The sequence below is a fragment of the Marmota flaviventris genome, chromosome 3 (assembly GCF_047511675.1).
Source record: "Marmota flaviventris isolate mMarFla1 chromosome 3, mMarFla1.hap1, whole genome shotgun sequence".
In the NCBI taxonomy this organism is placed as follows: Eukaryota; Metazoa; Chordata; class Mammalia; order Rodentia; family Sciuridae; genus Marmota; species Marmota flaviventris.
The window spans coordinates 67,485,544-67,498,463 of NC_092500.1; the positions used below are offsets into that span (position 1 = coordinate 67,485,544).

The window sequence follows — 12,920 nt, forward strand, 5'->3', positions numbered from 1 at the left end:
AACTGACAGGAGAGCGAGCGAAGAAAAGAACGCTCCCTTTTGACCCACGCCTGCTGCACCCATGGCACTGCGGGTCAGTCTGTTGCCCCTGTGCTGCTTGGCACTTTTGGCATTACCTGCCCAGAGCTGTGGGCCGGGCCGGGGACCTGTTGGCAGGCGCCGCTACGTGCGCAAGCAGCTTGTGCCTCTGCTGTACAAGCAATTTGTGCCCAGCGTGCCAGAGCGGACCCTGGGCGCCAGCGGGCCGGCGGAGGGAAAGGTGGCAAGGGGCTCCGAGCGCTTTCGGGACCTCGTGCCCAACTACAACCCCGACATCATCTTCAAGGATGAGGAGAACAGTGGCGCTGACCGCCTGATGACGGAGGTAAGGAGGGCCTCGCCCCACCTGCGCCAGGGCATCCCCAACTTCTGGGAGGGTGAGGCTGCCTTCATCTACAGAGACCTTATTCTTAAAGAAAAGACCTCCCCCAGTAAATTCCCTTTAAAAAGTAAGAACCTGGCTGGCTGGAGAGTGGTTAGGAGGTATCCCAACAGGGAAAGGCTGGGATGGGAAGGGGGGAGGAGGGATTGACTAGTGAGAGTGAAGCTGGGAGAGGCAGGGAGGGCGGGGAAAGGAGGATGGCGGCAGGCGAGACGGGAAATGGCTGAGGCGTGGACCGGGGGTCAGCCACCGAGCCAGGCAGGAAGGGCTGGGGTGAGCTGGGGGCCAGGAGCTGGCTGGGCAGCAGACAGAAGGCTCTACCCTTAGACTGGCTCCTGACCTGACTGTGGAAAAGCCCTCTGCGCAAAGAGACTGAAGGGGGTTGGGAAAGGGTGGCCAAGGATCAAGTCACCAGGGCATCTACCTGAGGAGGAGCTGGGCAGGAAATGTCTTTGGCATAGGAGAGGTTTCCTAGAAGCAGGACAAGGCTTTTCTAGAGTCTAAATGACAGTCTTAGTGTAAGAAGCAGTCCTCAGTGAAAAGAACAGGTGGGCTCACCTGAGTATCAAATGTTTGCTGGGTCCCCCAAGCTCAGTTTAGCTCAGAAACTTTCCTTCAAATTAAAGAATTAAATTAAACTACCATTAGTGAGCATCTGCTGTAGACCGATACTGAACTGACCTAGGTGATATGGGCTATGCCTTGGAAGAGAAGGACCACCTCTGGCTTGTGATAGTATCAGAACTCAAAGGAAACTTGGAAATCACATTCCTCCAACCTCCCACCCCCACCCCTCACTTTAAATGGGAGAGCTGGGTCCCGGGAGGAAAAGCAGTTTAATCAAGGTCTCACAATTAATTAGTGGCATTGCTGGGACTAGAATTCAGGACTCCTGACTTTAAGTCCTATACACTTTCCATTACACCACCTAATTGTGTATGAAGTGAGAAGGTGGGGGGAGAGGGAGGGGTACGGATTTCCTCTAATTAATTGCCATAGTTTTCCAGGTTACTTTGTTAGGAAAACCTGTCAAGGGGAGAAAGCATTTCAACTTGCTCCTGTACTGAAAGCCTTCCTCCTACCCAGAGATTGGGAAGGGTCTATTCCTTTTTTCCCCTCCTTGGTCATGGAACATTATGGCCCTTTCCTCTGGCTGCCACCTGCAGCAGAGGAGGCAGAACAAGGGACAGGCACAGGAGGGCCTCTGACAGGCCTGGGAACCCCCTCAGTCCTGCTTATCTCCCACACCCTGGCTGCAAAAGGCCTCCATTGAGTTGGCTCTGCACTGGGCTGCTGCCCCCGCAGGTCAGGGCCTCCTTAGGGGACAAAACGACAAGAAGTTGGAAGGAGCTACTGCTTTTCCTGTTCTCTCTCCCTCCACACCCCCAACCCTGCAGTTGCAGAGGTGGAGATGACTAGAGATGGGAGAGTGGGGGTGGATCCCCCTGGCAGTTTAGGAAAAAAACAAGTCTGAGGTGAGGGGTCTGAGAAGGAAGAAGAAAAGGAAACTGTCCTCTGCGCTCCTCCCGCGGTGTCCGTCCTATGGTGCGCGCCAAGGTCTCCAGCTCCCAGACAGGAGAGGCCAAGATAACTGTGGCCTCACTCCCCCGGGTGCAGACTTCCAGCCGCTGCTCCTTTTCCTCCTCTTCACTCCACCCTGCAGGGGGCCCCCCAGATCCGCGCAAGGGCAGAGCTGAGTATTCTCAGGTGCTACTCCCACGAGCATCTCTGCCCAGAGATTGAGGAGAGATTGAAGCTCTCGAGGCTGGCGGAGCCTTAGCTGGAACTGGGAGGACTGGTCACGCTGGGGGAGGGGACCTGGCGGGCCAGAGCAGGGACGGGAGGCGCGGCTTTCTGCCCTTTCCTCTCTATGAGCCGGGGCGGCTGAAAAGCGCCTTTGTGGCTGGAGCTGCTGAGTCCGCTTCTCCAGGCGCGTTCCCGGCCTCGGCCCGGGATTCTCGTTCAGTTAAGTCATCCTGGAGAATGGCCATTGTACTTCGTGCAGCCCCCGCCACCCAACCCTTTTTCCAGCAGCCTTGATCCTGCACGGCTTCTCTTGGGCACCTCTGTGGGGGGCACCCAGACCACGAAGGGGTTAATGCTAGGGGCTGAAAGGAGGAGGAGGAAGGAAGGAAGGAAGGAAGCGATGCCCAGTGCCAGGGAAGGCCAGGGGAGGCAACGAAACAAAAGATGAATCAGGCGGAGGGAGGGCAGCCAGGGCCTGGGGCAGGGGCCAGGCTCAAACAGGGGCTCCTCTTGGGTAGCCAGGCCCTCCCTAACCAAACTTCCACCCACCCTCTCAACTCAGGTCGGGCCAAGGTCCCGGAACAAGTAGGGGCTAAAGGCAGCCATTTAAAATAACGGAAGAGCTAGGTATGGGTGCCCACTCTTAATCTTAGAGGTGACCCCATAGTTCTCCAACGATGCCCTGGCAAGGGAGTGCAGAAGGACGACTACACCTATTCAGATCCTCACTTGCCCAGAACACTCAAAAACTGGTATGGAATGAACTGGGACCTAAGAACAAGGAATCAACGCTCCTATTCAAATCGTTTCGCCCCAGAGGTATATGATAGTGGTAGTGGGGAGACTGACTCCTTTATTCTTCAACAGCGTTGTAAGGAGCGGGTGAACGCTCTGGCCATTGCAGTGATGAACATGTGGCCTGGAGTGCGCCTACGAGTGACTGAGGGCTGGGATGAGGACGGCCACCACGCTCAGGATTCACTCCACTACGAAGGCCGTGCCTTGGACATCACCACCTCTGACCGCGACCGCAATAAGTATGGTTTGCTGGCGCGCCTGGCAGTGGAAGCCGGCTTCGACTGGGTCTACTACGAGTCCCGCAACCATGTCCACGTGTCTGTCAAAGCTGGTACAGTAGGGGGTGGGTGGTAAGGTCTGCCCAAAGGTGTCCCCATGAATCTACAATAGCCCTAGGGGAGACCAACTGGGAGTTAGTGTTGTAAATCACCCTTCCACTTCTGCCCAGATCCGTGGGAAATATTGTACTATCCAGAACTGGGTGAGGTCTGCATTGAGCTTGACTCATATTTTTGAGAATCTACCACCGTTCTGGAGCCGCAGGTCTCGATTCAGACCTATCTTTTTTTTTTTTTCCCCCTTGCAGATAACTCACTGGCTGTCCGGGCCGGCGGCTGCTTTCCGGGAAATGCCACCGTGCGCCTGCGGAGCGGCGAGCGGAAGGGGCTGCGGGAACTGCACGGCGGAGACTGGGTGCTGGCGGCGGATGCCACAGGCAGGGTGGTCCCCACGCCGGTGCTGCTCTTCCTGGACCGGGACTTGCAGCGCCGGGCCTCGTTTGTGGCTGTGGAGACCGAGAGGCCTCCGCGCAAACTGTTGCTTACGCCCTGGCACCTAGTGTTCGCTGCTCGAGGGCCAGCTCCGGAACCTGGCGACTTTGCACCGGTGTTCGCGCGCCGATTACGCGCTGGGGATTCTGTGCTGGCGCCTGGCGGGGACGCGCTTCGGCCGGCGCGCGTGGCCCGTGTAGCGCGAGAGGAAGCCGTGGGCGTGTTCGCGCCACTTACTGCTCACGGGACCCTGCTAGTCAACGACGTCCTGGCCTCTTGCTACGCTGTTTTGGAGAGTCACCAGTGGGCTCACCGCGCCTTTGCTCCCTTGCGCCTGCTGCACGCGCTGGGGGCGCTGCTCCCCGGTGGTGCAGTCCAGCCGACTGGCATGCACTGGTACTCGCGCCTCCTCTATCGCTTGGCAGAGGAGCTGCTGGGCTGAATGCCCCAGGCAGAGAAACCTTGAGACGCTTGATGAAACCCAATCCTGCTGGCTGAGATGTGGGGATGTGGGCAACAGGCGATGCAGATTGGGAGGGTGGGAGGGTAAGGGAGAAAGAGGGCTATATGGAAACTGCCTGCTTTAAGGTCAACTTTCAACAGAAAGGAGGTGATCTTTGGTCCTCGGTAGGTGGGGTTGATGGTGGCACCCTTAATGAGGACTGCTTAGCCTCTTCTTCCCCAGTGCCTTAGCCCCACCCGATAATTTTATTTTATTTACTATTTATAAATTGTAATATAACGATCTGCTTGCCCAGTCAGCCAAGATGAGGCTGCCGTCGGGCTACAACATAGCTTTAACATTGTCTGACACAGCTAGCCAAATCTGACGTCCCTCATTTTTCTGCAGGTGGGCTAATAAAGGGAAGACTTTTAGGAGCTTATTGGAAAACATCTCTATTCAGAGGGTAATTCGCAGAGAGAGAGAGAGAGAGGAGATCAATCTTATTTCTCTCTCCCCCTCCTTCCTCGCAGCATCTTTGGGACCCTATTCCTCTTTTCAGAGCTGTGTCCCAATGCATCAGCAGAAAAGACCAGAAAAGTCATGCAAGTATTTTAGGCTGCTGGGGAAAACTTCAATGTGAAAGGAGAAGACCGGCATTCTTCCCCTGAGGTTGCATACCGACTTCTGTAGAGAACTTTGTCCTGGGAGTTGGAAAGCCCATGCACCTCCCTTTTCTGTTTAGAGGGGCTCCCCTGTCCATATGGTACTCTTTAAGTATCTCAGTCCCCTATCTTTAGCAGTCCTGGCACCTCCCTCAAGGTCATGAATCAGCCTTGTCCCCATCTTACTGTGGTGGCACTCTCTGAAGGGGGCTTTTCTTCCTTCCTTCCTTCCTTCCTTCCTTTCTTTCTTTCTTCTTCCTCTTCCTCGTATTCTTTTTCTTTTTGGGGATGTCTCTGGGCCATCTGATAACCTGTGGGAATCCCTGACTAAGAACTTACAGTCCACACACAATTATAGGCAAAAGAAAGAAGCTAGAGGAAGAACTGAAATCTTTCCTTACTGCAGGGCTGCAGAGAACAAAATTGGCTTGTGGGTGTGGGTGGACAGCTTCCCCAGGCAAGAGCATGTGCCTATTACAACCTTATCTCATTTTTCATCACCAGCCCTGGTTGTTGTTTCTATTAGCTTCTTCCATCATTCTTCTTCCTCTTCCATTATTCCTGGGCTCTGACTCTCTGTCCCAGGTATTTTGGGAACCTTTGAGTTCCAACACAGTAAACACCTGGAATCAAAGGAGGCAGGCGCCCCTGAGGTAGGAAGGAAAGCTCAGAAGAGGTTGGACTGCTCTGGAAAGGCAGCATCTGAGGGGTAATCAGGGGTGGTTGATACTTAGGGGTGGGGGTGGGGCCTGCCTAATAGCAGCTGTGCTGCTAAATAGATTGGTTTTGAGAATCTGAGCCTCAGAGCCTCTGAGCCCCAAGGGTCCTGCTATGTACCGCCCTCTGGTGGCCATTAGGAGAATCTAGGCTTATGCCTGCAAATGGTTCTCTTCTACACCCAAGGAAAAAACTATATTATATGGATGTGTATACTGGACAAATGTATCTCAGGAGGCAGAGATGGTAGGTGGGGCTTGTTAAGCTGCCAGGGATGAGCTACATGTGTCAGGAGCTTCCCAGAAGCCGTCTTACTTCCATTTAGAAAAGCCCTTCCAAAGAGTGGCACTTTTGCTTCCCTAGTGCATAGTTTAAGCTCTGTGGCTCATGGAAGCTGGAGGGGTAGCAGTCATATACCCAGAGTAGTCCAGACTCCCTTACACATTGAAGTTGCTCCCTCATGTCCCTCACCCTTGTAATCCTTGAGTTTAATAGTCAAGAAGTAAAAGCAAATGGAGTTCCATGTAGTGCTTTAGGAAGGTAACATTTGGCAGTGATGTTACCTAATGTTACCTTTAGTGTCCTTCCACTCACCAATTCTCTCAATCCACACCAGGTACCTGTTGCCACCCACCCTTTTCCTGATCTCAGAAACATACTCCAAAGCTGTGGACCTTTCTTACTTTCTTTCTAAACCTGGCCTTGTTCACTCTATCAGATTTGGTGTCATTCTTTTATGTCACCCATGTGATGATTAATCTGATAAACTAATTCATCTTTCTGGGTTGGTAGACTCTTTGTTTTTACTACCCTTCTCAGTTAATGCATGTATCCAAAAGGCTTGCTGAAAATAACACCATAAAACCATAATGATGATTATTCCTATAGTTTTAATAAGTTATACAGGGTGTTCTTTAGAGTTAAGAAACACTTCGCTTGCTCTCTCTCTCTCAAAAAAAAAAAAAAAAAATCATGACCTATTCTTAAGCAAGTTAAGTGCTCCATCTCCAGGAAGCAGGTGGGCATACTCAGCCACCCAACATCTTCTAGTTGCAACACCTCTTTTCATCAAAAAAGTAGGGTAAGACCCTGACTGGGGAGTCAGATAGAACTGAGGATAATGCTACCTCCCTAACAGGATTGTTGATAAGGTTGTACTCGATATGAAATAGACACTCAGCAAATGTTTTCCATTCTTTACATCCATTTCTCACTGCCTTTGCTGCTTTATGCTGTTTTTCTCCTTACCACTCCACTAAAAAGCATTATCAGTGCAAACTTTGCAGGGTTGAGTAATACCTACACTTGTTTGATTTTATGACACTCCTTTTTTCAGAAGGTGCTGTGTGACAGATTTGGGTTTGTTTTAGAACTAAAGTATAATTAAAAACAACCTTGTTTTGAAAATTTACTGAGCATTTTGCGATAACCCTGGCAAGACCTCTGCCTGCTAGGAAATCAAAATTAGAACCACCCTTTAAAGGTTCAGGTAATCCTTTTAAATTCATTCCTTTTTTTCAAGCAGGATTTTCAGAACATCAAGAGTGTAGAACTGTGTTAGGCACCCCAAAACAAAAAGATTAACAAACAACTTCTTTCCTGGAAAAGGAGACATAAAGACATAAAATGTTTAACTACTAAAGCAACATTGTTACTTAATTGGGATTAGTTGGACCAGCAGTAAATGTAACAGTGGTACAGAGAAGGCCTTGTGATGAAAGGAAGGCCTGAATAGAGTATTGATGCTTGTGTAGGGGGACAAGGCTGGAAAGAGCATTCCAGGCAGAAGGAACATCATGTGCAAGGGCTTGAAATCTGGGATTAAGATATGTAGCCTGCTGAGAGCAGAAAACTGGGAAGTGTAACAATATATAACTAATGTTTACTGAGGATTTAATACATGTCAGGCCTTGTTTTAGCACTTTACCTGCATTCTGGTTAGTCCTTGCAACTGTCCTCTGAGATGATATTACAGATGAGGAACCTGAGGCAGAGCTTTAATTCACTATCTTGGGTTGGGTACCACAGCCAGAGTGGTAAAATGAAGCAGGAGCATATGGGAAATAAAACTGCTCTGATGGGGGCGCTGGGGATACAGCTCAGTTGCCTCTCATGCACAAGGCCCTGGATTCAATCCCCAGCACCACAAACAAAAACAAAAACTGCTCTGATGGATGGGTCCAACTATGTGGGCCTTAAGCTACTGTTTACTCTTGCTCTTTCCCTTCTTTGAGTCATAATATAAAGTCCTTCTAGCTTTCTAATACTTATTTCTCTCTCATTTTATTGGCCTTTCTTCCTCCACACAGGATGTCTGACCTCCCACTAGGAGCTATCTGACCATCCAGTTAAGGAAATACATGTATTGGTTTCTGATAGGAATCCATGGGAGGCTAGCACACCCACACAAAGTATAAGAAGACCCCCAGTTCTTTCTGGATTAGAGAGAGAGAAGGGAGATTTTGTAATGGACTGAATGTTTGTGCACTCCCCCCTTCCTATATTCAAATTTTGAAGACCTCTAAGGAAATAATTCAGGTTAACTGAATTCATAAAGGTGAGGCCTTAATCCTAGGATTAGTGCCCTTTATGAGAAGAGATACCAGAACAGTCAGTGTGTCTGTCTGTCTGTCTCTCTCCACACACACACACACACACACACACACAAAAACACACACACAAAAGGCCATGTGTGAGGACATATGTGAGAAGCCAGCTGTCTGCAAGCCACAGTCAGAAAGCTGCTATCTAGAGCCCTCATAGAAACTGAATCATCTAGAACCTTGACCTTGGACTTCTAGCCCCAAAACTATGAGAAAATAAATACCTGTTAATTAAACCACCTGGTCTGATATTTTGTTATGATAGCCCAAGATTAAGACAAGCTTCCAGAATTTTTGGGGGGAGGGCGGCTAGGAATTAAACCCAGGGGTGTGCTTCACCAATGGGTCACATCCTCAGCTGTTTTTTCTTGCGGGGATGCTGGGGATTGAACTCAGGTAATGCAACCACTGAGCCACATCTCCAGCACTATTTTGTATTTTATTTAGAGATGGGGGTCTGAGTTGCTTAGCACCTTGCTTTTGCTGAGGCTGGTTTTGAACTTGTGATCCTCCTGCTTCAGCCTCCTGAGCTGCTGGGATTATGCTGCATCCAGCCCCAGCCCTTCTCTCTCTCTCTCTCTCTCTCTCTCTCTCTCTCTCTCTCTCTTTTCCATAATTTTTTTTTAGTTGTAGCTGGACACAATACCTTTATTTTATTATTTTTATGTGGTGCTGAGGATCAAACCCAGCACCTCACACATGCTAGGCAAGTGCTTTACCGCTGAGCCACAACCCCAGCCTCTTACCTTTTTTTTTTTTCTTTGTTTGTTTTTTTGTGGTGCTGGGATTGAACCCAGGGCCTTGTGCATAGAAGGCAAGCACTCTACCAACTGAGCTATATCTCCTCCCCCTTACATTTTATTTTGAGACACCGTCTCACTAAGCTGCTTAAGCTAAATTGCTGAAGCTGGTCTTAAACTCTTGATCTTCCTGCCTCAGCCTCCCAAGCTACTGGGATTATAAGTATGTGCCACCATGCCCAGCTCTGGCTCTGAAATCTTTAAAGGAGGAAGAGTCTAGTGCTAAGAAAGGGTCTTTACTTAATGAAAATAATCATCTCTCCTTGAAAAATTAGCATTTCTGATATAAAACTTGACATGTTTATCCCTGACTATGCTTTTATGATCTGTGTTATATTAGAGAAGCTTTTTTCTGAGGCTGGGAGATTGAGGCAGCTGTCTGTGGAAAAGAAAGCTATAGGTAGTCAGGGTCTATTTCTCTGCAGGGGATTTTGTGGCCAATTAGCACACTCAAACCCTCCTTTCCCTGTTATTGTCTCTGTATGGGACTTGGTTGATGTATGTACATGAGAATCTCCAGGAGAGGGTGATCTTTGATTCAATAAGGAATTTACTGCATGCCTACTATGTGCCGTGTGTTATGCTGTATGTGGTCATAGATTAGTAAAAGCAGGTGTAGACACAATTCCTTCCCCTCATGTTTCTTACATTCATCTTACAAGACAAGCATAAATTGTTTGAATGTTGTTGAGTGTGGTGAAAGGGATTGATAGAGACATTTAAGCTGATACCTGAAGGAGGAGTCACGTTGTTCAAGCAGAAAATATGGCATGTGCAAAGGCCTGTATAGTTGAAGAGTATGAATAAGATGAAACTGAGAAGCATCAAGAGGTTCAATCTAGCTAGAGGGAGATGGGATCTATTTAAGGATTTTAAATTTTATTCTGAAGATGAAACACAATTATAGAATTTGAAGCAGGGGAATAACACTGTGAAGGGAATAAATAAACACATTTTACTATTTTTATTTTTGGTACCAGGTATTAAACTAAGCCACATCCAAAGACCTTTTAATTTTGAGACAGGGGCTCACTAAGTTGCTTCAGGTCTTTCTAAGTTGCTGTGGCTGGCCTGGAACTTGTGATTCTTCTGCCTCAGCTCCCTGAGCCACTGGTATTACAGTTGTAAGCCACTGTGCCCAGTGGACAGGGGTTTTTGGATAGTCTTTATCCCAAAGCAGATTGGTTCTCATCTCACTTTCCACCTTAGGAAATGCTCCCACTCCCATATACAATGTGCTATGGGAGCAGATGAGACAGTGTAGGGAAACTGGAGCAGGTTAGGGTAGGATAGAATAGGATGAGAAATGCAATATAATTGAAGCCAATATACCTCACCCTGGCTTTGCTTCTCTCAGAAACATAAACCCAAATTGTCTCTCAGCTTTTCTTATTGGGACCACATAATCTGAGAACACAGTTGCCTGATTTCTAACCAGAACTTGAGACTCTGCCATTTTCTTTTGCTTTCCAGTGATCATTTGAGCAGAGTCTTGGTTTACCTTGGAACTGATGGCCACAAGCTGAGGCAGACTTACTACCCTGAGATGAGAGCCAGGTCTGGGCTGAATACTGAATATTGCAGCTGCCCCAGGAACAGCTGGTTAAGCCCTCAGCAGCTGCAGCAGTTGGGATTCCATCCAACAATTGAACTGGGATTAAAACCATTTCCTCCACACACATCCCTTCCTTGTTCTAATCCATAGCTTGTCTACAATCATCTCATAGAATCTTTGAGAACAGATATAACAGATATCTTTCCTTACTAAAGTGGAGTCACCCACCTTCTTCTGGATGCAGTAAGTCCAAAGCACACAGCCTCATTTCCCTCATTTTTTTCTATCCTTCCATAAACTGGTCAGGATGGAGTATTCTTGAATTGTATGATATTCTGTAAAAACTATTAGAATTGTTTAAAGATAGAGGGACTTCTTTGGTGTGGTGAGGTGGTAGATTTCCTTTATCTTTCAAGAACTCTACAACAAGGCTTTCAAACTCTTGGGAGTGTTTTGGGGAGGATCAAGAATCATACTAGTGGCCAGGATTGGTAGCACCCACCAGTAATTCCAGGGGCTCAGAGGCTCCTGGATTGCAAGTTCAAAGCCAGCTTTAGCAATTTAGTGAGGCCCCAAGTAACTCAGTGAGACGCTGTCTCAATATTTAAAAAAAAAAAAAAAAAAAAAGGGCTTGGGATGTGACTCAGTGGTTAAGCACCCCTGGGTTCAATCCCTGGTCAAAAGAAAAAAAGAATCATACAAGTGGTTGTTACTTTTACACTCACTGCTTTTCACTGAACCTACAGTTAAAAACAATAGGACTGTATTTTCTGTTTGATTCTTCTCATCAGTTATGTAACCTTGAGGAAATGTTGTGTGAGATGCCAGAAGCCATAATGAAGTGCTCTCCAGAAGATGAGAAAAGAGGAGGTGCTCAAGACTTAAGGCAAATTAGGGCTAACACTCTAGCTCAGTGGCAGTTTTGCTTAGCACATGTGAGGCACCGGGTTGGATCCTCAGTACCATATAAAAGTAAATAAAATAAGGGCATGCTGTCCATCTACAACTACAAAATGAATTAAAAAATTGGTCATAAAAAAGGACTTAAGGCAAATTAATACATGAAGGGACAGGACAGCTCCTCCAGATCCAGAGACTTGACTCCAACAAACAGTTACCAAACCCTGCAAGTACTAATAGGCCTGTACCATGCTAAGGATTTGTGATATTTTTCTTTTCTTTTTAATTTTTTTTGGTGTTGTTGTTGTTGGGGCTGGGATTGTGGCTTAGCGGTAGAGCGCTCGCCTAGCACAGGCGGAACCCGGGTTCGATCCTCAGCACCACATAAAAATAAAGGCATTGTGTTAATTTTTTTGTGTGTGTTGTAGATGGACTGAATGCCTTTATTTTATCTGTTTATTTTTATGTGGTGCTGAGGATCAAACCCAGTGCCTCCCACATTCTAGGCAAGTGCTCTGCCACTGAGCTACAGCCCCATCCCTCTTTTTTTTTTTTTTCCTTTTGGTACTAAGGATTAAACCCAGGGGCACTTTACTGCTGGGCTACATCCCCAGCCCTTTTTAATTTTGATTTTGGGGCAGGGTATCACTAAATTGCCGATACTGGCATAACATTTTTATCCTTTTGCCTCAGCCTCCTTAGTAACTAGGATTATAGGCATGTGCCACCATGCCTGGCTCCCACCTGAATTTTAACACATAGTCCACACTCAGAAAATGCTCCAAATACAGAGTCCACTCTGTATTTCCAGATAAATCTGTTTTCACTCTTCCCTTAGAATTTTTCTTTTTCCCTAGCACCTTTTCAATTACCTTATCAAAACTTCTCTTTTTTTTCTCTCTCTTTCTCACACACACACACTCTCTCTCTTTCTCTCTTTTTCTGTCACTAGGAAGGTTTCTTCCTCTATGCGTCTAACTTCCACTGTGATGTGAGAATGTAATTTTGCCTTCTAATCTTTCATTCAACAATTTCCCCTACTATGTCTTTCATGGCACACTCAAATGGGGGAATTGAGGAGACTATAATGAATGGGCTATTCATAAAGTAGTGGACAGGGTGAAGAGGTACCAACAAGAGTGGTGAAGCATTCTGAGTGGCATCAGTGGGAGCCATTACTACCCCTAGGACTGAGAAAGGTGGGATATGAAAACCCAGAGAATATTGTAATTAACCACAGCTGTTGGATGAAGGAGAGAATCTGTGGCCTCTGGAAGAGGAGCATAGCCACGTCAAGAGTGGCTCAGCCAAACACGGTGATGCATGCCTCTAATCCCAACTACTCAGAAGGCTAAGGCAGGAGGATCAAAAGTGTAACTTATGAGAACTTATCTCAAAACAAAAAAATAAAAAAGGCTGGGGATGTAGCTCAGTGGTAGGTCACCATGGGATAAATTCCTAGCAACACACAGACACAGACACATAGACACACACACACACTAA

The 12,920-nt window shown here is 47.5% G+C and overlaps 1 protein-coding gene across 1 annotated transcript; it reads left to right on the forward strand.

The window, feature by feature from the left end:
* The first annotated feature begins 61 nt into the window (after positions 1–61).
* Positions 62–4,223, forward strand: Dhh (desert hedgehog signaling molecule). The gene is made up of 3 exons (XM_027950070.3): positions 62–364; positions 3,035–3,296; positions 3,552–4,223. The coding sequence occupies exons 1-3, from the start codon at positions 62–64 to the stop codon at positions 4,175–4,177; spliced, it is 1,191 nt and encodes a 396-aa protein (XP_027805871.1). The 3' UTR covers positions 4,178–4,223.
* The last annotated feature ends 8,697 nt before the right edge of the window (positions 4,224–12,920 follow it).